This window comes from Mustelus asterias, unplaced genomic scaffold, assembly GCF_964213995.1.
Source record: "Mustelus asterias unplaced genomic scaffold, sMusAst1.hap1.1 HAP1_SCAFFOLD_113, whole genome shotgun sequence".
In the NCBI taxonomy this organism is placed as follows: domain Eukaryota; kingdom Metazoa; phylum Chordata; class Chondrichthyes; order Carcharhiniformes; family Triakidae; genus Mustelus; species Mustelus asterias.
This window is the reverse complement of record NW_027590154.1, coordinates 296,398-324,085: the sequence shown is the minus strand read 5'-3', so window position 1 is coordinate 324,085 and position 27,688 is coordinate 296,398. Positions and strand designations below refer to the sequence as shown.

Here is a 27,688-nt window from a genome sequence, read left to right as displayed (position 1 = left end):
AGGAGAACTTTAATGATCTCCGTGTCCGTTCATTCATTAACTTCTCTGTCAAAAGTCGATGTTAAATTTATGTTTCTCTGTCAACTCACTATTTAATTATCAGGAGGGCGGGATTCTCAGTATTTTCAAAGGGCTGTCTTCGAGATTGGGGCAGTTTGACAAATATAAGGAGAAACATTGTATTGTGTGAGAGTTTCTTCTCATCTCCAAACACAAAATGTCCAGTGACAGCCATCCACACTGTAAATGCAATCACTTTGTTCATACTCCGCATTTAGTTACAGAAATCGACAACAATTCTTCTGATAAATGATGCTTTATTATTGTAATGTGACAGAGACCCGGAATTGTTGCAACACAGACTGACGGTCTCCTTATTTTCCCAAAATGTTATTTCATCATTTTTAGATTTGTGTTCTTCTTGGGGGCGTGGTAATAAAAACACCATATTTACAATGGAATTAGTTTTTTAAATAAAGAAATGATGAACTGCAATATCACCATCAGCAATAATGGAGACAATACATTGAACATATTCAGCCAAACAAATATCCCGACGCTGATAAAATGTCCATTTTAATATTAATCTATTGTAAATCTGGGAGTCCATTCTGTTGGGGTGTGGAAGGTGGGACCTGGATCCAGTCGCCGCCTCCAGCAGGGAATCAACAGGCGGCGCCTGGAAAGCCGCCCCCTTCTGCCGGGTATTTAAATGCCGCTCACCGGACCGGAATCCAACACTCCGGGAGCTGGTTTGTTCACTGAGTTCCTGACACAACCATTTCCCCCAAATCACCAGAAAGATGAGGTCGGCGATTTCTCTCAGTTTGTTGTTGAGTATCTTATCCGGTGAGTAGTATTTTTTATTGTCCAATTCCTCATTGTCACTGTATCAAAATGTTAGTCTGTCTCTGGAATGTTCCAGAGTCAGCAATCATGTCACCAAAATTAATCCTTTGATCTATTTTTACAGGTGTCCAGTCGGAGGTTGTGTTGACTCAGCCAGAGGCAGAGACCGGGCGTCCCGGAGGCTCCCTGACACTGACCTGTAAAACCAGCGGCTTCGATCTTGGCAGCTATAGCATGAGCTGGGTCCGACAGGTTCCAGGACAGGGGCTGGAGTGGTTGCTTTACTACTACTCTTCATCAAACAACAACTACGCCCCAGCAATTAAGGATCGATTTACTGCGTCCAAAGACACTTCACGCAACATCTTCTCTTTGGAAATGACGAGGCTGAAGACCGAAGACACCGCCATCTATTACTGTGCAAGAGACCACAGCGAGAGGAACCAGGGTTGGACCCGGACAAGAACAGCTCGAGAGGGAATTCAGCAACTTCCATCATAACCTGAAGGTCAGTGCTTGTTTTAAATGTAGTATTAACGACAGTGACCAGAACCAAAACACAAAACGCTTCTGACAAACCTAACTTAGTGAAAATTAAACATTAAACCAAGAAAACACACAGACATAATGGACTGAGGATTTTCACTCTGTTTATACTTACTCTTAACAGTTTCAGCAATTACACACCTGGATATAACGCTCGTTTTACTATTTCTGATACTTGGAGGAGGTGTTTCTAGATTGTGTTTTGTAAACTGCTGCATAAATTGTAAATTACATCGAAATAATGGTTTATTTGAAGTACATATTGAGCGGCAGTACTGAACAGAGAGTGAGTGCAGTTTTTGTGCGAGTGTCTGTCACTGTGATACAGCAGTGGGTCACAGTGCTGAGTACAGCGAAATCCTCATACAAAAACCTCATGGAAAGAGATTGTTCAAATTGGTAATCAGTACCACAGCAGGATTTTCAAAGTAAACGAGGCTTCAGTGAAATAATGTGTGGAAGTAATATTAGTTTGTGAAAAGGTATAAAAATCTTCCCGTAAAATCTATATTTACCGATATGCTAAATCTACACAGAGAGTTTAAAAGCATTCCGATCCCCTTTATAAATACAATGACCAGGACAAGCTGAAATATCTCACTCATTCGCTCGTGGATGAGGCAGAATCAGATTTTTGAGACAGCAGTGAAATTAAACAGTTAGCAGTCGGGCACAGTATTTGTCATGCTGTGTCTCACTGTGATAACTGGATGGCACAGCAGTTACTGTCAATACAAAAACCCCTCAGCACTAATTGACCGAGACTGGGGCAGTGCTCTGTTTTCCAATCCAGCATTGTTTACAGTGCTGTATTATTTATGTCCCAGCACTACACAAATAGCGAGAATTAATATGGGAAATTTATGATAACTATTTAATTATCAGTTGGTGTTTTCAATAACTTGATCATGTGACCCTCGATGAAATATAAAACATTCAGGTTATTTATGTAGAGCGAACGGTATCCACCAGTACAATAATAATTTCATGAAAATTTGCTTTCCCTCTGGCTTGTGAATTTTTAAAATACTGATGGATTTCTGTCTATTTTGTGCAGAGATGGTTATTGTATGACCCAGCCTAGAGAATGTGACACTGTGACGCCATGGGCTACTGGGGACAAGGGACCATGGTGACGGTGACTGCAGGTAAGAACCATGCATTTATTTAGGCAGTGTTTTATTTGAGTTTTTGTTTTATACTTTTTCTCGATTTTATTAATTCATTCGTTCACTGTAATGTGGTTTGGTGGATTCTGTGCTGAAAATCTTTACAATGTTTCATGTGATCCTGCTTAAAATGGGGGTTATAGAATTCTACTGTTAATTGACAAAAGGTGATACTGAGTGATTCAGTCTCTTGTTGTGATTTGGTGTTTATCTGCTGAGGACATTGTGTGGCTGGGTTACTTTAAATGCCTTCCTTTTGTTAAACAGTTCGGCGTTTCTTCAATGTTTAATCTCGGTGACATCTAGTGGCTGCGAGTTGCACCATCTACTGCACAAGTGTTTGAAATCTAACCCAATATTAACAAAATGTCTTAAAGTTTCGACTTTAATGTTGCGAACATGTTCCGCTTAATCATAGTCTGATTTTGCCATGTCATTGTTGTGCTTATTTTAATTATTAGTTGCTTTGGTGATGGTCAGATTGGCTGGATTTTAAAGTGAGATTTTCTGCCAATGTGAAATTTGATTCTGTTGCAACTGTTTGTAGAATTGAGCTGCTTCTGCATGAACCGGGCTTCAGTCCCTCAGTGCTGCGTGTTTCTGGTGAGGAGGTTGTCTGTCTGGGTGACTTTGAATAAGTAAAATTTGTGAAATGGTTCGGAGATTCTGCATTGTTTACCCTCGGTGACACTGAGCTGTTACACACTTTGTGATTGAATACAAACAGTCTGAGGGTTTTAAACTACTTGACGTGTGCCTGCAGACAGAAATCAGGCAGGCTTTATTGTATTTGTATTTTTTTAAAATCGGAGCTGATAAGTGCAGGTTAAACCAAACCACGGTTTATGCCACTCGTCCAAAACATAGTTTGCCACTGCATTCACAATTTGGGATACATGCCATGTTTAACCTCGGTGGCATCTGACGGCTGCAGCTTTTACCCACCCAATATTTTAATATGTTTGAAATCTGTTTGAAATATGACCCAATATGAATAGAATGTGGTAAAATTTCAATGTTAATTTGTTGGACATATTCCACCTCCTCGCAATGCTATTGCTCTTATTCCAAATTTCTGTTTAGTTCAAACATTCATATATTTGGTGACGAGCTGTTTTGCCGGATTGAATATTGAGATTTCCTTGCAATCATATTTTTGATTTTGTTGAATGGATAATTGAGTTGCGTCCCCGTGAAACGGATTCATTCCCTCATTGATGTGTTTTGGTGTGTTTCTGTTGAGGAGGTTCTGTCGTTGGGTCACTAAGAATGTTTAAAATGTGTGAAATGTTTTGGTGTTTCTGCATTGCTTAAACTCGGTGGCACTGAGCGGTTACACGTTTTCTGGTTAAATGCAAATAATCTATGAGTTTGAAAATCCTTGTAGGGAGAAAATAAGCAGGTTGTGAAAGAAATAAAATAAAGGTATTACAGCATTTTTATAAATTTTAACTAACTCTTAGAAATTAAAATAAATCATGTCTTACAACGCTCAATCGGACACTAAGTAGTTGCTGCAAAAACAAACTTCTCATTAACAAGTTTGACAGTAAAATTAATATAAATCAAACTGTTATTAATCGGTAACATAACTACATATTCACAAAAGATTATTTTCTATTCATATCATTTCGCATTAATCGGCTTTAATAGTTCTGCTGTGCTTTGCATACAATTAACATTACCAAAAAAGTTTCTCGGCTGGAAATATTTTGTGATAATTCCAGAAACTATTTCACTGATAACATGCTGTTTCCACAGCAGCGCTCAGTTCAACAAGATACTTTGCATTAATTGTTATATCCCCGATGAAGTTCGCATTCACTTAAATATGAGTTTTGGAGAATAATTGGCAATAAAACGCTATTTGGCAATTTTTGTGCCCGATTATTACATTGTTTCTGTGCAGGCGCAGCATTCCTTCCAAGTAATTTGTAGTTGGATGCAGAGGTAATTAATCACTAATCTCATCTCAAAATTTGTGAAATGGTTTTGTGTTTCTCAATTGTTTCTGTATTGTTTCAACTCGGTGATCCTGAGCGGTTACACTTTTTCTAGCTAAATGAAAAAAACAAACTGCGTTTAAACATCCTTGTCAGGATAAAACAAACTGGTATCGGAAAAAATAAAATAAATATATATTTGAGCATTTTATTCATGCTAACTGATGCTTGCAGATTAAAGTAAATCATGAATTACAATTCTTACTGCGTCACTGTACCTCTGTTAGGGACATTACACTACCCTGGATCGGTTATATCTGATGTGCACATTTTCAGAAAAAAAAATATTTTTTGCCTAGTTTTCGAGATTTGAGATAGACAGGGAGAAATAGTTAAAAGTCGAAGGGAATTTTGAAATGAATATCAGTTTAATTTAAAAGAAGTTATTGATTTTTGTTGTTGTAGTTTGAAAATTGATCAATTAGAATCCCACAGTTTGAATAAATGTGACAGAGTGAACACAGTTTTCTGACAGGTGGAATTCGCTAACACTAAACAATTGTTCATATAATGGTGTTTGAATTGCCGTAAGGTGTCAACAGAAACTGGCTAGAGATTTACAATTTAATACTTGAAATTCAAATAATTAATTTTTTATAATATTATAATATTTTTATATTAGTAATATTTGCTCTGCATTTAATAATAACATCCTGTCTCCCATTACTGCTGAACATAGAATAGAATTATTGGATGAATAAATGACAGAATAGAAGAATTGATTCTATTTGAGCATTATGTTTAATTAGTATTAAATATTATACTGAAGAAAAAGTCTCGACTTATTTTGTGCATCATGTTTCAGTGTTGCAGAGGATTTGAATCAATTGTCCTCATTGTGTTTTTCATTGTTTAATTCAGAACTTCTTAATTTAAACAATATGTTCAGTAATTAAATTATATGGATGGTCCAAATTATTAAATCTAGGAAGCAGCTTCATTGACCTCAAACTGCCAGGCCGTTACAGTATATACAAATTCAGAAACATGCATTCTTAACACGTTTGCAGGTTATAATAAGGCATTTGGAGTAAAAGTGGAAATGAAAAAACATGACAATGTTATTCGATTGAAGCAAATGAATTACAGATGTCTGAATCTTTCCATTCAGTAATTTGAAGTTTATTGTTTAATATTTAATTGGAACCTAATTACTTCACAATGTTCGAGGCAGGGAAAGTTTTGAATGATTGAAAACTGATTTTATTAGGGAGTACAAATCAGCTAACAGGAAAAGTAACCGGCAATTAACAAAACAAAATATAATATTGGTGCTAATTAATTCAAAACAAAATACCTTGAATAATGCACGGGCGTGCAAAGTATCATCCGTTTCAGAGAATGTTTAATTGTATCGAAAATGAATTCAGAAACAAAACCTTTCTTTTATCAGCTATGCTTAGCTCGATAAGGTGTTTTACCTCGAATATTTTGTTGATTACATTTAATTAAGAAATTAGATCGAATCAGGTAATGATTTTCAATGTAAATGTTTCTTGGTTTATTTAATCCTTACTGTGTCACTGTATCTCTGTCGGGGACATTGAACTGTCCTGAATCTGTTATTTTTGATTCCTAATTTTCAGCGAAATTACATTTTTACATAGTTTTCGAGAAGTGAGACAGGCAGAGAGACATAATTAAAAATCGACAGGAGTTTTGAAATGAATTTCAGTTTTATTTAAAAGAGGTTATTGATTTTCTGTTGTAAATTGATCATTGATCAATTAGAATCAAACAGTTTGAATTAAATTGACAGATTGATCATACCTACCTGCTGGGAAATCGATTGTTGCACCGTTTGTGTCTGTTCTGTTTCTGCGCGCGTGGTCACTGTGTTGGGACCAGGAATCTGCCTGACTGGTTGTAAAACTTCTGGTTCCTTCTGCTGTATTTCAGGGAGTGAAATTTGATTTATTTCTTCAATAAACTTGTATCTGTGAGAAATGTGACAGTTTGACTTGATGTTTGTCTCGGCGTCTCAGAAATGAGATCCCTAAAGCATATTGTGACCATCAGAGAGAGCAGAAACGTCAGATTGTAGAGGGAGATTTGGATGATTTTTAACCAGTGATGTACCGGCCTTGGGAATGTTCGATGAGCAAATGCAAAGTGAGATTGTGCTCCGTAGTAAAGCAGTCCATGACCTGTTTGGTATGACAGTTGAAGGGTCAAATTCATTTGCATCTTATTTTTAATCTTCTAAACCCATTTTAGAGTCATTTGCTCGGCCAGAAGTTTTAATCATCAATAATTGTTCCTTGAGAAAGTGTTGATATGAAGCATCCTTGAATAACTGCAATCCATATGCTGCAGGCATCCGCCGTGCTGTTAGGTGGAAGTTCCAGGATTTTGACCCAGAAGGAACTGAGGTATTGTTTCAAGTCAGGATGGTGTGTGTCTTGGAGGGGAGCTTGCAGGTGGTAGTCTTCATATGTGGCTGCTGCCCTTATCCTGTTAGGATATAAAGGCAACGGGTTTGGACAGTGTTTACTATGGAGCCTTGGTGAGTTGCTGCAGTGCATCTTGTATATAACACACACTGCTGTCACTGCTTGTTAGTGATGGAGAGAGAGAATAGGGTGAATGAGGGGGCGGATAATCTTGTGGGTGGCTTTGCCCTGGATTGTGTCAAATTTCTTGAGTTTTTACAGGTTTCCCTCATTGAGTAGGGTGAATTATTCAATTGCGACTGATTGCAAAAGATTTAAATGTTTTTCCAACCCTTGGCCCGCGCTCCGTATTGTGCTCACTTGTCACTCCCACTTACTGTGTGAATGGGTGAGTATGTGTGGAGTGAGTGTGTTTTCCAGACTGAATCAGCCAAATAGAGACTTATACACATCACACACTCTCACACACATAAATACTCTCATATTCTCTCACACATGCACACACACAAACATACATACTCACACTTACTTTCTCTCTCATACGGTCTCTCTTACACACCCATACACATTCTCTCTCTCACGTTACACATACACTCTCTCAATACAAATACATACATCGTCTCGCTCTCTCCATCAATCTCTCACATCCCCATACACAAAAGCGCTCACATCCCCACACACCCACCCATTCTCTCTTACACACAGACACACACTCTCACATAAGCACAGTCTCACACTCTCGCGCACGCACTCTCACATGGACTCTCTCTCTTCCACTCTCTGTCACACACGCTCAAGCTGTCTCACATTTCTTCACACGCTCTCTCACAATTCCTCTTGCACACGCATCTCTCTCTCTCACACACACACGCACATATTTCTATTTCTCTTGCGCACACTATCTCACACCTCTACATTCTTGCTCTCACACACTGGCTCTCTCACAAACACTCTCACAAACATAGAACATGCACACACTCTAACACACACTCTTACACACAGACACGGTCTCTCACATAAGCACAGTCTCGCGCACACATTCTCTCTCTCACACACACACATGCACTATCCCTCTCACATTCCCTCTTCCGTACACTCTCACTTCGTCTCACACACATTCCCATGCTCTCTCTCATACGGACACTTGCACACGCATTCTCTCACACAGGTACATATTTCTCTCTCTTTCACCCGCTCACTCCCTTACACATTGTCTCACACACGCACAATCTTGCTCTCAAACACTGTCTCTCACAAACACCCTCCCTTTCACACGCACACAATCTCGCACACAGTCTCTCCTTCTCTTACACACGGACACACATGTATATACAATGTATCTCTCTTTAAACACTCCACCTATCACAGACACATGTTCTCTCAACAGTCAATTCACTCACACACACTCACGCATCCACTCTGTCTAAGTTTCACACTTTTTCTCGCTCACACACACTCTCCCCGCCCCTCAACACACACACACACACACACACACACACACACACACACACACACACACACACACATACACTCAAACACCCCACATTGCTTCTATCTCCCACACACATTGTACACATCTTTCTCACTCACACGCCATCCCATGCACAGTGTCACACACTGATGAACATATTATTTTGCTTTCCAATAGGCACTCCCTCTCACACACACTGTCTTTCACATGAACACAACACTCTCCCTCACACATAACCTCCCTCTCAGGCACACACACTCTCTTTCACAGACATCGTGTATCTCAAATAGACACACTCCCTTTCACATCAACATACACACCATCACACACAGAAGTACTCTTTCACACAGACTCCCCACACACACTCTCCCCGCCCCTCCACACACATACATTTTCAAGAAGAGACACACTCTCACACACAAAGAATAATTCTTCAAACACACATTCTGTCTCACACACACACATTATCTCACACACCCCTTCTCTCACGCACACTCTCCCCTCTTGCACGCGCAGCCCACTGTCTCACACACGTGCAAACGCATTCTATCATACACAGGCATCCTCACACACACATTCTCTCTCTCTCTCTCTCTCTCTCTCTCTATCTCTCCCTCTATCTCTCTCTCCCTCTATCGCTCTCTCTCTCTCTCTCTCTCTCTCACACACACACACTTTCGGTCTCACATACGTCAGAGTGTCTGTCCTTGACACCATAGAGTAGAATCATAGGATGCTACAGTGCAGAAGGAAGCCATTCAGCCCATCGAGTCTGCACCAACAGCAATCCCAGCAAAGCCCTATCCCCATAACCACATGTATTTACCGGAACTAGTCCCCCTGACACTAAGGGGCAATTTTAGCACGGCCAATCCACCGAACCCATACATCGTTGGACTGTGGGAGGAAACAGGAGCACCCTAAGGAAACCCAAACAGACACGGGGGGAACTTGCAAACTCCACACAGACAGTGACCCAAGTCGGGAATCCAACTCTGAGGCAGCAGCGCTAATCACTGTGCCACCGTGCCAACGCACCCCCCCCCCCCCCGACCCCCCCCCCCCCCCCGACTCCCCCCTCCCCCACCCCCACCCCGGTAGCATTTGAATGAGGGTGGGATCAAGGGGCCCGAGTAAAACTCAAGTCAATAAGAATCGGCGGGAAATTCTTCTCTGTTTGGAGTCATACTTCGCACAAAGCAACATGGTATTGGTGGTTGGAGGTCAAACATCTAAGTTCAGATTTCACTGCAGGATGTCGGCAGGGGACTGTTCTTGGACCAACAATCTTCTACTGCTTCAACAGTGACATTCCATCCAACATGAGGTCAGAAGTAGGAATTTCCATGTGTTAAACCGGACACAAAAACCCAAAAAATAAAAAGGGAATTGGCTGAGACCATGGCCGCCTGGCTCCCAATACTGGTTGATTCCTGTGCGACCCATCCTAGTTTTGCTGTCAGCTTCCCTACAGCTCCCTCAGTCTGACTATTTGTTCACTGGTACGTGTTTCTTGAAGAAAGACACCGACATTAAAGCAGCTGCCTGGTGATTTACACATCCCTGTTACTGAAAGCTGATCAATGTGGAGAATCGGGAAAAGATCGATGGAGAGGAAGAGGTGGAGGTGGCCCACTGACTCTCTCACCCTCACCCACACTTCCTCACTCACCCTCAATCTCTCATCCTCACTCAAAGAACTTGACTCACTCACCCTCACTTACCCACCTTCCCTCGCTGACACACTCTCACTCATTCATCCCCACTCACAAATCCCAACTCACTCATCCCAACTCACTCATCCCAACTCACTCACCCTTGCTCACTCATCCACCCTCACACACTCAATTTCACACACTCAACCTCACACACTCAACTTCACACACTCAATTTCACGCACTCAACCTCAGAAACTCACTGATCCTCATTCACCCTGAGTCACTCACCCTCACACCCTCACTCACTCAAAATCACTCACACACATTCGCTCTCTCACTCTCACCCATCCTCACTCACTCACCCTCATTCACTCACATTCACACCCTCATTCACTCACCAGCACTCACTCACTCACACTCACTCGCCCTCACACACTCTCATTCACTCACTGTCACTCAGTCACCCACACTCACACGCTATCACTCACTCAACCTCACTCACTAACCCTCAGTCACTCACTCAGAGCCTCAGTCACTCACCAACACTCATAGTCACCTTCGTTCACTCATCCCACTAACCCAGCCTCACTCACCCACTCTCACTCACTCAGTCCACTTACCCACCCTCACTCATCCAGTCTCAATCTCTCTCACTCACCCTCACTCACTCTCCCCACTTACCCACCCTCACTCACCCAGACGTTGCCCCACACACTCAAGCTCAATTACCCTCTCTCTCTCACGTACGCCACCTGACCCATTCAAACTCACTGAGACTCACGCACCTACATTCACTCACACACCCTCACATATTCACCATCACTCACGTTCACCCACCCTAACTCACAGATCCTCAATCACTCATCCTCAGTCAAACACCTTTACTCACTCACCTTCACTCATCCACCCATCCGCATTCATTCTCCCTCACACACTCTCACACACCACCCTCAATAACCCCCCCCAGCTCACTCACTCTCTCACCCTCACTTACTAAGTCACATTCACTCCTCACCCTCATTCACTCGCTCTCACTCACCCACCTTCAGTAACCTTCACGCATCCTCACTCACTCACCCTCATTCATTCTCTCTTACCGACACTCACTCACCCACCTTCACTCACACATTCAGCCACCTTCACTCACCCACCCTCTCTCACACACCCTCATTTACTCACGCTCTCTCACCCTCACTTACTAAGTCACATTCACTCCTCACCCTCATTCACTCGCTCTCACTCACCCACCTTCACTAACCTTCACGCATCCTCACTCACTCACCCTCATTCATTCTCTCTTACCGACACTCACTCACCCACCTTCACTCACACATTCAGCCACCTTCACTCACTCACCCTCAATCACTCATCCTCACTGAAAGAACTTCACTCACTCACCCTCACTTACCCACCTTCCGTCACTCACACGCCATCACTCATCCACTCTCACTCCTTCAATCACTCACCCTCACGCACTCACATTCTCTCACTCACACTCGCTAAACCTGTGTGTGGAGGTCTGCAACGAGAGAGAAGAAAGATCTCAAGCGGCAGTTTGGTGTTCAAATGTGGGAGCTGCCCTGCGAATGCGGAGAGCTGGGGGGAATCCCTGGGGGCTCAGGGCCAAGGACAATGGCAAAGAGCCAGGGAGAACAGGAGGCGTGCTAAAGGGCAGAGAGCCGGGGGGGAAGGGCAGAGAGCCCGGGGAATGGGCCCACAGCCGGGCAACAGGGCTGAGAGCCGGGAAAGGGCAGAGAGTCAGGAGAAAGCGCAGAGAGCCAGAAGAAAGGGCAGAGAGCTAATAGAAAGGGCAGGGAGCCAGGTGAAAGGGCAGAGAACCAGGAGAAAGGACAGAGAGACCAGGGAAAGAGGAGAGAGCCAGGATAAAGGGCAGGGAGGCCGGGGAAAGGACAGAGAGCCGAGGAAAAGTACAAGAGAGCCCAGAGGAAAGGGCAGAGAGTCAAGGGGAAAGGCAGGGAGTCAGGGGGAAAGGGCAGAGAGCCAGAGGAAAGGGTAGGGAGCTGAGGGAAAGGGCAGGGAGCCGGGGGAGAGGGGACAGAGTTGGAGGGAAGTGTAGAGAGCCAGGTGGAAGTGCGGAGAGCCGGGTGAAAGGGGAAAAGAGCCAGAGGGAATAGCAGAGAGCCAGGGGAAAGCGCAGAGAGTCGGGGAAAATGGGCAGAGAGTGGGTGATCGACGGGCGGAGTGAGGATGTGCAAAATAGAGCTAGCACCACAACCAGATCATCTGTAATCTCAGTGAATAATGGAGGAGACGTCAGGGCCCGAATGGCCAACTCTTGCTATTAATGTATGACCCTTCAATTAGTCAATGTTGCAATTATTTGAATTTGTAATCACATTTAGAGTTTCCTGGTCATTCAGTAAGTATTCATTCCGAAGGTAGTTTTGAAGCAAAGTCACCAATCTTCGTTTTGTGGAGTGAGGGGCAGTGAGTTGGAGAGAGGAAGGGGCATCAGTTAGTTTGTACACAGGCAATAGCCAAAACTACAATGTGGATATGCCGACGCTAGGTTGGGGTGGGCACAGTAAGGAGTCTGACAACACCAGGTTGAACTCCAACAGGCTTATTTGGAATCGTGAGCTTTTGGAGCTCTTTCATCAGGCGAGTGGCTGATATGAATGAAGAGACAACTTCTTCATCACAAAGTGCTGTTGTTTGAGAAATAGGTAGTGCCTGAAGTAATGGAGAAACTCTTTACACTTCTCTGTTAATCCAGTGAATGGTATGTCATTACGATGACATCAAAATGTTTTTTCTCTTTCCAATCTGATAGAGGTGGAGACAGTGATGTGAGTTTCTCCAAAGATGGCGATTCCCAAATGATAGGAGTAACAGAAGCTCAAAGGTGTGCGTAGGTCTTAATCGGGAAATATTAACTTAAGTTCATAATTCTAGTCAAATTGTGACGTTCAAACATAGAAAATAGAAGCAAGAGGAGGCTCTTCGGCCCTTTGACCCTGCTCTACCATTCACTTTGATTACGGCTCATCAATATCCTGAGCCCGCCTACTACCCATATCCACTGATCCCTTTAGCCCCAAGAGTTATACCTAATATAGAAACATACTTGTATAAATATGTTTGATTAATTAATAAACGTAGGTAAGAGTCTAACTTGTTGAATCGACTATTCTTTCCCAGCGACACCGTCTCCGCCCACTCTCTACAGCCTCGTCTCTTCCTGTCAGCAACACAACTCCGCTGGCTCCATCACCTACGGCTGTTTGGCGATGGACTACTCTCCAGATGTCTCCAAACTGACCTGGAAGAAAAATGGGCAGCTGATCGACACTGGATTTAAGACTTATCCATCAGTGAGAAACGCGAAGGGAACCTACACCTTGAGCAGCCAGTTAACCATCACCCAGTCAGAGGGAGAGTGCAGCAAAATCAAGTGTGAGGTTCGACACAGCAGCTCGGTCAAGAGCATTGGAATGCAATGTAAGTGTTGTGGAACTTGGGCAAGACAGGAACGCTCTGATTGAACTGTATAAGGCTTTAGTTATAACTGATATGTAGCACTCTGAAAAATTGAATTATGCAAAATCCAGGTAAGTGCCTCCTGACTGAAAAGTTGCTCAGAACCAAAGAACAACAGAAATGTTACTGTGCAGCATGAGGCCATTTAGCCCATCATGTCTGTGCTGGCCAAAAGGGAGAACAAATAAACAAGCCTGACAAAGTAAGCCTATTTTCCAGCCCTTGCTCCGTAGCATTTCAGCTTAAAGCACTTGAGATGCAGATCCAGATACCTTTTAAATGACCATGCTCCCTGGTAATTGAGCCCTCCACTTGGGGAATGAATTATTTCTGCCTACGTCCCTTATTATTTTGTGAACCACAATTATGTCACGCCTCAGCCTCCTCTTTTCCTAAAGAGAACAAACCCTGCCGATCCAATCTCGCCTCATGGCGGGAATTTTCAGTCCCTGGCAACATTCTTGTAAACCTCATCTCTCTCCAGAGTCATTACGTTATTCCTGCAACGTGGTGACCAGAACTGTACAGCAACCTCCAAACGTGGCCTAACTAGGTTTTATGCAGCTCCATCATTGTATCACTGTTTTTGCATTCAATATCTCACATAACAGAGGAACTAATCCGATATGCTTTCTTGATCAACTTTTCCAGCTGCCCTACCATCTACAAGGACCTGTGGACGTGCACTCTAAGGTCTTGCATTTCCTCAATCCCTCTTAACATTCCAGTTTATTGCCTTGCTTTGTTTTCCCTCCCCAAATGCATTGTGTGGCACTTTTGACGGTTGAATTCCATTCGCCATTTCCCTGCCAATTCAACCAAACCATGGATATAATTCTCAAATCGGCAGCTATGGTGCTCAAATAAAAGAACTAATTTTAATTGATGTCAATTGAATCTTCAAGTAACGTCTGAACATTTGTTTGTTGAAGGCCCACGCGTTCTCCCCCCAACCGTTATCCTCACCGTGAGTTCCAGTGAAGAAATCACCAGCAGAAAATTTGCAACCATCGTCTGTTCAATCATCGATTTCCAGCCAAAGTCAATGACGGTGAAGTGGCTGAAGAATGGACAACCCATGGATTCAGGAATTGTCACCTCTCCCGCCTGTGAAGTGAACGGGAACTTCTCGGCCAGCAGTCGGCTGACAGTCTCCGCTCAGGAATGGATCAGCAAAGCGGTCTATACCTGCCAGGTCACTCATCAAGGATTCACCCAGAGTCAGAACATCAGCGGATCTCTGGGTAAGAGACTCAAACCGACGATAAAATATATAATTTCGATGTTAATCGAAATTAGGGATCTATTAAAGTTAGTACAAAGATAGAACAACTTCTAATTTACTGTCATGTGGTTTGCTGCATTGGGACAGTGCCCCATTCAGAATTTCATCACAACAGCAATTTTTGTTATTCCTTCATGAGATGTGCATTTATTTCCCATCCCTGAGGGCACTTAAGTGTCAACCACATTGCTGTGGATCTGGAGTCACATGCATGCCAGGCCAGATAAAGACAGCAGATTTACTTTTCTAAAGGGCATTCGTGAACCAGGTGGGTTTTTACAACAATGGCTTCATGATGATCATTTGACTTTTAATGATAGATTTTTACTAAATTCAAATTTCACCATCTGCAGTGGTGAGATTCGAATCTGTGTCCCCAGAGTCGTGCCCTGGGTTACAAGACCATTGGCAACACCACCATGCCACTGCCTCCCCTTGAAATAGTGTTCCCTTCCATTTTGAAGTAATATAGTAAGCGAGGTGGTCTTGATGTCAGCTTTTTCCTGAGACAGCTGGTAAGATTTGGAGAGACAGTCGGTGTCGGACTGTTTCACAGGTCACAGCATAGGGGTAAAATATTGGGAAGTGCATCCACCCTACTTATAAACTAACTGCCAGTACTTGGTTCCTGAGTTCAGGAATGGTATATTTGTTGGGGAATACTGCAATGTTGATTCATGAGAATGATACCGCTGCTAAAATACTTGAACAAAAAGAGAATAATTTCACAGAGCAGGCTGGTTTTCCATCCTCCATAGAGGTTGAAAGGTGATAGTTAGAGGTTGATATATCGAAGGCAACTTCGTCTCCTTCAGGCTGAACACTGCTGTCCTGCTTCTGAAGAGGGAACTAGGGTTGATTTTCATTTTTCATTCACAGATCCTCCCCAGTGCCCTGATACCACAGTGACGATACAGCCACCACCAATAGAACAGGTCTTACTGGAGGCGACCGTGACCTTAACCTGCATCATTTCTAATGCTCCTTATGGAGTCAACGTGTCCTGGATCCGAGACAGGAAGTATTTGAAATCAGAGATTGCCGAAAAGCCTGGAGCGGATCCTGACAGCGTGGTCAGCAACTTAAACATCTCGACACAAGCCTGGCTGAGTGCGGCTGTGTTTGACTGCGTGGTGAGCCATCAGGATCTGCCGACTCCTTTAAGAAAATCCATCCACAAGGAAACAGGTGAGCTGAGAGATTGAAGCAATAAATGCGTCACTGTGTCTATTTCCAGTGTCAGTGTACTGGTCAATATTCAGTATTCAGTGCATTAATGGTCTCCCCTGAGTGGAAACTCCACTAACTAAAAACTGGGGGTTGTAGATATTTTAACAGGGAAATTTGATGTGTTGATGAATGAAAAGTGAACTGAAGGCGATGTTATTGGGTTTAGATTGAATAACGAGGGAGGAGCCTGATGTGGAGCATAAAAACCAGAAAACCAAAATTAAAGCCGATCAGTTGGGCCGAATAGCCTGATTCAGTGCTGTAAAATTTCTGAAACTTCCCAGTCCAGCCCCCTGAGTTATTTGAGAAAATAATTGTGTTCACCTCTGCTCCAAATTGGAAGTCAAAAATGGAAACATTTAAAATCGAAAGCGAAGCACATTTTTCTGATATCTCGCCAGTGGTTACATTCTCTCCGGAATTCTCCAGTTTATTGACATTTATTGTACATTTTCTGCAGATCCAAATCCGCGGGAACCGTTCGTCTCTGTCCTCCTGCCCTCGGCAGAAGAAGTCTCCGCTCAGAGATTCGTCTCCCTCAGCTGCTTAGTGAGACGTTTCTCCCCTCGAGAGATCTTCGTCAAGTGGACCGTCAACGACAAGCCGGTGAATCCTGGGAACTATAAGAACACCGAGGTGGTCGCGGAGAGCGGGAATAGCTCCTTCTTCATGTACAGCCTGTTATCCATTGCAGCAGAGGAATGGTCCAGCGGTGCTTCTTACTCCTGTGTGGTGGGACATGAAGCCATCCCCTTGAAGATCATCAACAGAACAGTTGACAAATCCAGCGGTAAACCCAGTTTTGTGAACATTTCCCTTGCACTGATGGACACCGTTAATTCATGTCAATGAGAATCACTCGGTTACATTAAAAACTTCAATAAAAATAATAAAATCATTTTCCTCTAACGACAAATGAAATATCCAAACGCTTAATTGATTGGTTTTCAATTTTACTTCCACTATGTATCTTTGATTTGAGTCAGGTATTTTCATGTCTCGGGCCCAAGCCTTGTTGAACCAGTGCACCCAGCTCAGATACACCCTGTGTTAGAGACAGAGTAGAGCACATTCATTACAGGATTCTGCAAAATATCTTCACCGACTTTCCTCCCTGAGGAAAACTCCGACAATTTCAACATTTCTGACAAACACAATTTAGATCTCGGTGTTCCTGCTTCTCTCGTTGTCCATGCCTTTACCATTGATGTCAGCTTTAAGCTGCTGCACCACACCCACTGGGAACTGAAGTGAGGGTCACACAGAAACATGGAGCAACAATCCCCCCATCAGAGAGAGGGGAGAGTGAAATTGTTAACATACCGGATTCCTACTCACCCAACAAAGAGAGGGGAGAGCAGTAGCTAACCCATGTACCACCACTTCCTTAATGAAAAGAGGAGGAATGTCATTATTTAATCCACTCACCTCCACCTCGTCAGCGGTTAGAACCATCAGGCACCGGGTAGAGTGAGGGAAATTATGAGCTCACTCCCTCCCTCTTCGCAAGTAACGTGTTTGGAAGGGACCAGCTCTCTACTCAAAGAACCCAGTTGCCAACAGTATAAATTAGCTTCTGGTTTATTTGCTGCAGAGTTTGAAGTATCATTATCTTAATCAATGTGATGCATATATACTTATGCAACATAATTTTAAAATGTTTCTGTACTCTTATTCCTGTTAATCATGTCCTGGCATTGATTTCCCATAATGCAAATTGAAACAAATGATTGAATCTTCCCCGGTTTTTACTGTTCTGTCCCTGATGTTTCTGAGATGCATCAATGAATGATTTCATTCTTTCTCCTGATATCACCGTGCCACTCACATAAACTACATTCATACAGCAAAATATTGAAAATATGCTCCATTATTCGTATTGTTTGGATCATTTTTAGTTAATGATTGTGGTGAAACTTGGAGCAACAGCTAAAAAATACACACACTGACAATAGAACATAGAACATTACAGCGCAGAACAGGCCCTTCGGCCCACGATGTTGCACCGACCAGTTAAAAAAAAAAACTGTGACCCTCCAACCTAAACCAATTTCTTTTCGTCCATGAACCTATCTACGGATCTCTTAAACGCCCCCAAACTAGGCGCATTTACTACTGATGCTGGCAGGGCATTCCAATCCCTCACCACCCTCTGGGTAAAGAACCTACCCCTGACATCGGTTCTATAACTACCCCCCCTCAATTTAAAGCCATGCCCCCTCGTGCTGGATTTCTCCATCAGAGGAAAAAGGCTATCACTATCCACCCTATCTAAACCTCTAATCATCTTATATGTTTCAATAAGATCCCCTCTTAGCCGCCGCCTTTCCAGCGAAAACAATCCCAGATCCCTCAGCCTCTCCTCATAGGATCTCCCCTCCATACCAGGCAACATCCTGGTAAACCTCCTCTGCACCCTCTCCAAAGCCTCCACATCCTTCCTGTAATGTGGGGACCAGAACTGCACACAGTACTCCAAGTGCGGCCGCACCAGAGTTGTGTACAGTTGCAACATAACGCTACGACTCCTAAATTCAATCCCCCTACCAATAAACGCCAAGACACCATATGCCTTCTTAACAACCTTATCTACTTGATTCCCAACTTTCAGGGATCTATGCACACATACACCTAGATCCCTCTGCTCCTCCACACTATTCAAAGTCCTCCCGTTAGCCCTATACTCAACACATCTGTTATTCCTACCAAAGTGAATTACCTCACACTTCTCCGCATTAAACTCCATCCGCCACCTCTCGGCCCAACTTTGCAACCTGTCTAAGTCTTCCTGCAAACTACGACACCCTTCCTCACTGTCTACCACACCACCGACTTTGGTGTCATCAGCAAATTTGCTAATCCACCCAACTATACCCTCATCCAGATCATTAATAAATATTACAAACAGCAGTGGCCCCAAAACAGATCCCTGAGGTACACCACTTGTAACCGCACTCCATGATGAATATTTACTATCAACCACCACCCTCTGTTTCCTATCCGCTAGCCAATTCCTGATCCAATTTCCTAGATCACCCCCAATCCCATACATCTGCATTTTCTGCAGAAGCCTACCATGGTGAACCTTATCAAACGCCTTACTAAAATCCATATATACCACGTCCACTGCCTTGCCCCCATCCACCTCCTTGGTCACTTTCTCAAAAAACTCAATAAGGTTAGTAAGGCACGACCTACCTGCCACAAAACCATGCTGACTATCACCTATCAATTCATTACTCTCCAAATAACTATAAATCCTATCCCTTATAATTTTTTCCAACATCTTGCCGACAACAGAAGTGAGACTCACCGGTCTATAATTCCCGGGGAAGTCTCTGTTCCCCTTCTTAAACAATGGGACAACATTCGCTAACCTCCAATCTTCTGGTACTATACCAGAGGCCAACGACGACCTGAAGATCAGAGCCAGAGGCTCTGCAATCACTTCTCTTGCCTCCCAGAGAATCCTTGGATAAATCCCATCCGGACCAGGGGATTTATCTATTTTCAGACCCTCCAGAATATCCTGCACATCCTCCACAAAACTGTCACAATTATAAATACACACATAAGCGCACACACACACACTCACACTCACACACATACACACACATCGACACAAATGCACAACTGCACACACAAATGCACATACTCACACATATGCACACAAATACAGAAAGACACATGTAAACATACACACACAAACGCATGCACATACCCCCACACACATCCATATACAGAAATAGGGATAGGCACATTCAAATACAGACACAGAAACACACAAATACACAACAGATACACTTTCACACACCATAGGTACACTCAATACTTGCACAGACGAACACACATGCAGAGAAACAAGAATGCACACACAAATGCACTCATGGGCAACACATGCACAAACAGAAATACACACTTACACAAATACACCCACACAAAAATACACCCATACACAAACACATCCGTACACAAATATACATAGGGACACACCCATTCTCTCTCTCTCTCTCTCTCTCACACACACATACACACGCACACATACACACACACACACATACGAACACATAGACACGCGCTCTTGTACAAACAGACACTAAAACAACAACACACACACACATAATCAAATATGTACAAACGCACACATGTACACATGAAACACACAAGTACATACACATACACATACGTGAGTAGGTACAGACCCAAACACAAACACATACATGCATAGACACAATAGACAGATACACACGCATGCAGACCCACATAAATACACAAGCACATACTTAGACTCAAATAAATACATATATTAGCACACGTTCACGCTGATAGGAATATAGATATAAAGACACACAATGTTATACACATTCACAAACATATATGGAAATACATATAAACAAATCACCAGACTGCATACAGAAGAACGGACAGCAAAACATTTACACACAAACATGTAGACGCAAACATTAACATGCTCACAGAACAGAACACCATAGCACACATTACTACACATCGAAACACAAATATACATCAACGCACCGTTATAAAGAATTTCAACACGTGTATACATACACTGACATGTCAACAGGCGTGCACACAGATACATGGAGAAACAGACGCACACAGAAAGGGAAACAGTAAGTAGTCACCTGATGAAGGGGCAATGCTCCGAAAGCTCGTGCAACCAAATAAATCTGTTGGACTTTAACCTGGTGCTGTGAGAGTACTTACTGTGCCGACCCCAGTCCAACGCCGGCAACTCCACAGAAAGGGAAACAAACATTATTAAAGTGACAGAAATTAACACATAGCAATAGGCATAAACACATGTGCACGCATTAATAGTGGCATTAATATATATTCATAGACTTCACACAATAATAGTCATATATACACAATGACAAAAGAATAAAATATGCGCACAGATGCAGACACACAACTACACAATCAACAATCACTGGCAAATGTAGGCGCACATTAACACTCATAATCACATATTAACTCAGAGCCAAAGATTAATGCAGAGCACGAGATGCTCATGCACACGCACACAAATGCAAAATCTTCAATACAAACGGTAGGCAAATGATGAAAGTAAAATTTAAACGTGACTTTTTAATGGAGATATCCACAGATTTATTATCCCAATGTCCAATGAACAGATAAACACGTTGAGAAACTGAATTAAGCTCACGATCTACTAAACATTTCCACCATAAAGAAGCACAGATCGGAAATTACATCCCAACTCTTAAACAACAACATTCACAGTTTACAGATCAGTAACCATCTGTGAAAATAATCATTGATTAGTGAACGTTCCTCGATATCAGTGATAATATTCTTCAATAAGGGATAGTTCCGAATTGTCAAAAAATCAACTGATTTTCAATTAAACATCTTCAGTGCTTTCTGACATGGACTGTCCAAGGAATGTCAATAAAGATCAGGTGTGAAAATAGTTACGGAGATCGGTTACTGAGTGTCCTGAGCTTAAGAGGAGGTATACATTGAAAATTAAGTTCAAGAATAAATGATCAGTTTAAAAAGGAGAACTGGGAAAAGAAAAATAACAATAACATTAGCTGGATAAATAAAGTAATCTAATTTCATATCCTGGTCTCCATCCCCTAGACTCAACCGACCGCATCTGGATTGAAGACAATGAGGATGATAACAGTAACATCTGGACAACGGCTTCCACATTCATTGTCCTGTTCTTCCTGAGCATTTTCTACAGCACTGCGGTCACTCTGGTGAAGGTGAGATGATTGAATGCACTCACATATCAAACTGACAGAATGGATTTGAAAAATCTCTCAATGTTCCATTAAAAACTCTAACTTTAATGTCCTGCATCATAAACATCTGCTTCATTATTGTATCTTTCTTTTACAGATCAAGTGATGGGTTGAATTTTGGATGCTGCAGATTTCCCTCAGCTGATTATTATGATCTCCGTATGACACAAATACAATATCTGCCCTTGGTGACTCTATCAGTAAAATTCTCTCAGTTTATCATTCTGAATCTGTAACTGAGACAATCATAGACTGTATTTTTTTCAGAGTGAAAAGTACGAGGCATTTTTTGTTATAATGTAATTGTGGTTAACAATTTCCCCATAGTTTAAATATCATGTATAAATAAGAAACTTTTCTCATTCCTTATCCAAATTTGTTAATTCCTCTTTCTATTAAGGTCCTGTTTTCTCTTTCTGGTGTATGTAACAGATGTACAAATATTGACGGATTCCCTGTGCATGTGTTGTGTTCTCAATGTGAAGCTCGATCGTTAAATTCACTTTTCTAACTTTAAAAAATAATGTCGCTGTAAAATATTCTGACTTTTTAAAATAAATATTGAATGAAAATTTAACCATCTCTGGCTTGGCTTAATTCCGTTTTCCAAAGCCCATCAACTCCGCCCCATATTCCATATTATACGGTTTCCCCTCTTTCCCAGACATGTCTGTTCCCCCAGTCCTGTGTGGGATGTGTTTGAACTCAAGGCCGTTCAGTGAAAGAGTCACTGCGCCACCCAGTGGCCCATCCGTATAAAGACACCTTCATCTCTGCCTTTTTATGATAAAATCCAGAGACAGAACGAGTGAAGAATGAGGAGAACCTCGGTGATTTCACTCATAAACTGGTCTGTCACTGACCGAGTTTCAGTTAATTCTAAAAAGCAAAGGCTCTGTTTCATCAGAGGCCGATGCAGGACAGTGTGTGGCAGAAGATAGTTTCCTTTACACTGCCCCTTAAAAAAACTATCAGTGTCGCTGCAGCGTGGGTTAACAGTGTGAATCTCTCTATATTTCGTCCGATGAAATACTTACAAGGCAGACATGCCACAAGCTAGATAGAGAACACATACAGAGCAGAGGTGCAAACCATGAGGTGAAACCAAGAGACTGAGGTGCATTTCACATAAGCACATAATAGATTACAAATTTCCAAATTAAGGCGAGTGCTATGGGATCATTTGACTACAGACAATATAAAACAATATAATTTAATTACAGACAATATAAAACTCACGTGGCAGATATCTCTGTGTAAGGACGGAACATTTATTTAAAACAAAAAACAGAACAACAGACTTTAACCTGGTGTTGTTAAACTTCTTACTGTGTTTACCCCAGTCCAACGCCGGCATCTCCACATCATGACTACCATCGATCAGAAGGGTAAACAGCAGCACAGTCTCTGCCCAAAGGCTTCCCCAGTTCTGCTGCACAGACTGGGAACCTCTTCAAATATAAATGTTTTTGATTTGATTTATTATTGTCACATGTATTAGTATACAATGAAAAGTATTGTTTCTTGCACGCTATACAGACAAAGCATGTCATTCATAGAGAAGGAAATGAGAGAGTGTAGAATGTAGGGTTAGTCATAGCTAGGGTGTAGACAAAGATCAACTTAATGCAAGGTAAGTTCATTCAAAAGTCTGACAGCAGCAGAGAAGAAGCTGTTTTTGAGTCAGTTGGTATGTGACCTCAGACTTTTGTATCCTTTTCCCGACGGAAGAAGGTGGAAGAGAGAATGTCTGGGGTGCGTGGAGTCCTTAATTATGCTGGCTGCTTTGCCAAGGCAGCGGGAAGTGTAGACAGAGTCAATGGTTTGAGTGATGGATTGGGCTACATTCACAAACTTTTGTAGTTTCTTGCGGTCTTCAGCTTCTCGCATTCACCGCCATTCATTCATCCCTCCCTCTATCCATCCCTCCCGACAATAAGAACCATTCACTCTGCACAGCACTTTCAGCCTCATTCCCCCAGTCATTATTCCAGCCTTTATCACATCCACCCTGCTTTCAGACACTTTATACCATTAGATATTACAATTCAAATTTTATAATCTCTCCAATTTAATATTCAGGGAGATAGACAGCAGACAAATCATCAATTCCACTCCCACACGGAGCTATGGGATAAATTTATACATTTTCTAATTTCACATTAAAACCCACACACCGAGCCTCAGATTTGCTTCTGTTATTATTTTAGTGCCCAGCAAATTATTTGGACTGAAATTGACATCAACCTTTCGTGGTCTCAATCTGTCTCTGTGTTTGTGAGAGTGGGTGTGATAGTGTGTGTGTATATTTGTGTAAGTCAGAGTGTTTTTTTGTCCACATGTCTGTGTGTGTGAGTTTGTCTGTGTCTCTCTGAGAGTGTATATCTGTGAATGTGTTTGTGTATCTGTGAGTTCGCCTATAGCTGTTTCTGAGATTGGTTTCAATTCTCTAAATAGGTTCGACTGCGTTAATATAAAAATAATAGGAACAATAAAAATACAGCAGCACAATCCTCCAACGTTTCTAAGTTTGAATAAGATCCTTCAGTAGTCTGAGGATTCAGTGATCTCCCAGGCAGAGGCCATTTACCACCCATCGCCACTAGAGGGAGCTCCCTCACTGTGTCTGTGTGTTCACTGCAGCAGGAGGTGGGCGGAATGAAGGAATCTTGTGTTACTGTCAATCTTTTCATGTTTAAAAGATGTTTTTGTTAAAAGCTAATGGGCCATCCTGTGACTCTGTTCATCCACATTTCTAAAACAAAAAGGTAAATGTTATGGTCAATTGAGCCAGCGTCTTATTCTGGAACCTTCCTGTCCAGTAGTAACACCAGCTGGGATTGTGACGCTCTCCATCTCCTCTTAGCAGCTCATCCTGTCCAGGAAACCCACCTTCTGTTTTCCCAATTCCCACTAAACTGCTTTTAGATTTGAGTGAGTTTGTATAAAATAGATAAAGGTGGAGATTCAAGATATGTAACAAGTGAATAAGGCACAAGATTCCACAGATACTGAATAAAAATAAACTTTCCTATACAAGGTCAGAAAGGTAAAACAATTTACAATATGTGGAAGGTAAAACGTTCAAGGACTTCAGAGAGGAAAGGGAGATAGAGTCATAGAGGTTTACAGCATGGAAACAGGCCCTTCGGCCCAACTTGTCCATGCCGCCCTTATTTTTTTTAAAACTCCTAAGCTAATCCCAATTGCCCGCATTTGGCCCATATCCCTCTATACCCATCGTACCCATATAACTATTTAAATGCTTTTTAAAAGATAAAATTGTACCCGCCTCTACTACTACCTCTGGCAGCTTGTTCCAGTCACTCACCACCCTCTGTGCGAAATAATTGCTCCTCTGGACACTTTTGTATCTCTCCCCTCCCACCTTAAACCTATGCCCTCTAGTTTTAGACTCCCCTACCTGTGGGAAAAGATATTGACTATCTACCTTGTATATGCCCCTCATTATTTTTTTGACCTCTATAAGGTCACCCCTCAGCCTCACTATGAACACATGGATGGGACATTTTGAAGCATTTCCCACAGTCTGAGCATTTAAAAGGTTTTTTATCACTGTGAACTCGCTGATGTATCAGCAAATGGGATGATTGAATGAATCCCTTCCCACGCACACAGCACGTAAGTGGCCTCTCCCCCGTGTGAATGCGTTCGTGTGTCAACAGTTCAGATGACTGTCTGAATCCCTTCCCACATTTGGAGCAGTTGAATGGCCTCTCCCCAGTGTGAGTACGTTGATGTCTCAGCAGGTGGGATGACCGAGTGAATCCCTTCCCACACTCAGAGCAGGTGAACGGCCTCTCCCCGGTGTGAATTCGCTGATGTGCAGTACGGCTATACGATTGCCTGAACCCAGTCCCACAGTGACAGCATCTGTATGGTCTCTCGTCAGTGTGAACATGTTGATGGGACATCAATTCCCAGGAACTTTTATAACATTTCCCACAGTCTGAGCATTTAAAAGGTCTCTCCCCGGTGTGAAGTCGTTGATGAGTAAGTAGGTGGGATGACAGAGTGAATCCCTTCCCACACTCAGAGCAGGTGAACGGCCTCTCCCCAGTGTGACTGCGCTGATGAGTTTCCAGCTGGGATGGGTAATTAAATTCCTTCCCACAGTCCACACATTTCCACAGTTTCTCTATGGAGTGACTGCACTTATGTTTTGACAGGCCAGTTGATCGGCTGAAACCTCGTCCACACACAGAACACGTGTATGGTGTCTCTCCACTGTGAACGGTGCTTTTTCCTTCCATGATCAAAATCCACTGATATTCAGGTTATGATAAATTGGGTGACTCCGTCAGCTCCTGATATGATGTTTGTTTTCAGTTCCCGGACTGCAAATTGTCCCACTCCAGTCCCTGTGAAATTGATTTGAAACAGGCAAAAGGGAGTGAGAGAGAACCCACACAAACACAAAGGCAGGTTGTGAAATTGAGCTGAATGAATCTGGTAATTTGTGGGGCCGGCACTGGGGAAAAGAGACCAAGAAAACTGATCGATTGTCATAAAAACCCAACTGGTTCACTAATGTCCTTCAGGGAAGGAATCTGCCCATCCAGTCTGGGTCAACACATGTCTCTGGCTTCTATGAGAGCTGAGGGAGAGAGAGTGCGTGGGGTAAAGGAAAAAGTGACCACGAAAACTGGATTGTCTTAAAAATCTGACTGGTTCACTAATGTCTTTCAAAGAAGGGAACCTGATCTGTGTCAATACAAGAAACTGGCTTCTATAGGACAAGGACAGAGAAGTGGGAGAAGTTGGGTGAAGGAGGCAGATTTTAGATATTTACAAGACTGATTTTACCATTTCGTCGTGCCCGAAAACGGGCACGGAAACTTGATAAAGTCGGACGTGAGGCCATTAACATGATCCGCGCTCGCGTCCACGCAGATGCCCACTTTACCAAGGCCCAAAAATGGCTGCGATCTGAATTGCGCCCAAAACGGGCACAACGGCGATTTAAATGCATTTGCATGCATTTAAATTGAATTAATGTGCTGCGCCCCAACTTTACCAGCATTTCCCCCTTTACCATCACGTTTGCATGTCCAGATTTGGCGCGAAACAGACGTGCTCAGCAAAGGTCTGTTTCGGGCGCTCCAGCTTCTGAAGAGGTAAATTCAGAGCTTCCAATGGCTCTCTGACTCAGATCGATGGCGGGGTGGGGGAAGGAAGGCGGGCCAGATCATTCTCTGGGAAGGGGGTTGGGGGGGGGGACGAGAGGGAGGCCAGATCATTCTCTGGTGGGGAGGGACAGATCGTTGTCTGGAGGGGGGGCGGGGGGAGATGGGGGTGAAGGTGGGTGGGGGGAAGGGAGGCCAGATCATTCTCTGGTAGTGGTGGTGGTGGTGGAGGGGAGGGGGAGGGGTGGGGGGGGCGGGGGGGAGGAAAGGAGGTCAGATTGTTGTCTGGTGGGGAAGGGGGGTGTGGAGAGGGAGGCCCGATCGTTGTCTTGAGGGATATGGGGGGGGAGGGGGGGGGGGTGGAGGGAGGAGGGAGGCCCGATCATTCTCTGGGGTGGAGGGAGGCCCAATCACTCTCTGGTGGGGTGGGGGGGGGGGGACCGCTGTCACTCTGCAGGCGATCGGTGGGGGTGGAAGGGAGGCAGAGGGTCACGATCAGTCTGGGTAGTGGGGGGGGCTGGGTGGATAAGGGGGACAGTTATGTTGTGGGAGTGGGGCGATGTCTGTGGAGGCCATCGCTTCCAGGCTGCTTTATCCGCTTTTTGCAGCCCAGGAGGGATGTGACAGAGGCGTGTTTT

The 27,688-nt window shown here is 43.1% G+C and overlaps 1 pseudogene and 1 gene segment (V, D, J or C); one reads left to right on the top strand and one right to left on the bottom strand.

The window, feature by feature from the left end:
• The window catches only part of LOC144484496 (uncharacterized), a 156,938-nt pseudogene extending 130,761 nt beyond the window's left edge, over window positions 1-26,177 (bottom strand).
• On the top strand, window positions 742-17,844 carry LOC144484517 (Ig heavy chain C region-like). The segment is given in 7 exon segments: window positions 742-849; window positions 974-1,297; window positions 2,520-2,543; window positions 13,252-13,551; window positions 14,523-14,834; window positions 15,755-16,063; window positions 16,566-17,844. Coding segments are annotated over 7 exon segments (1,707 nt in total).
• Window positions 26,178-27,688: the final 1,511 nt, after the last annotated feature.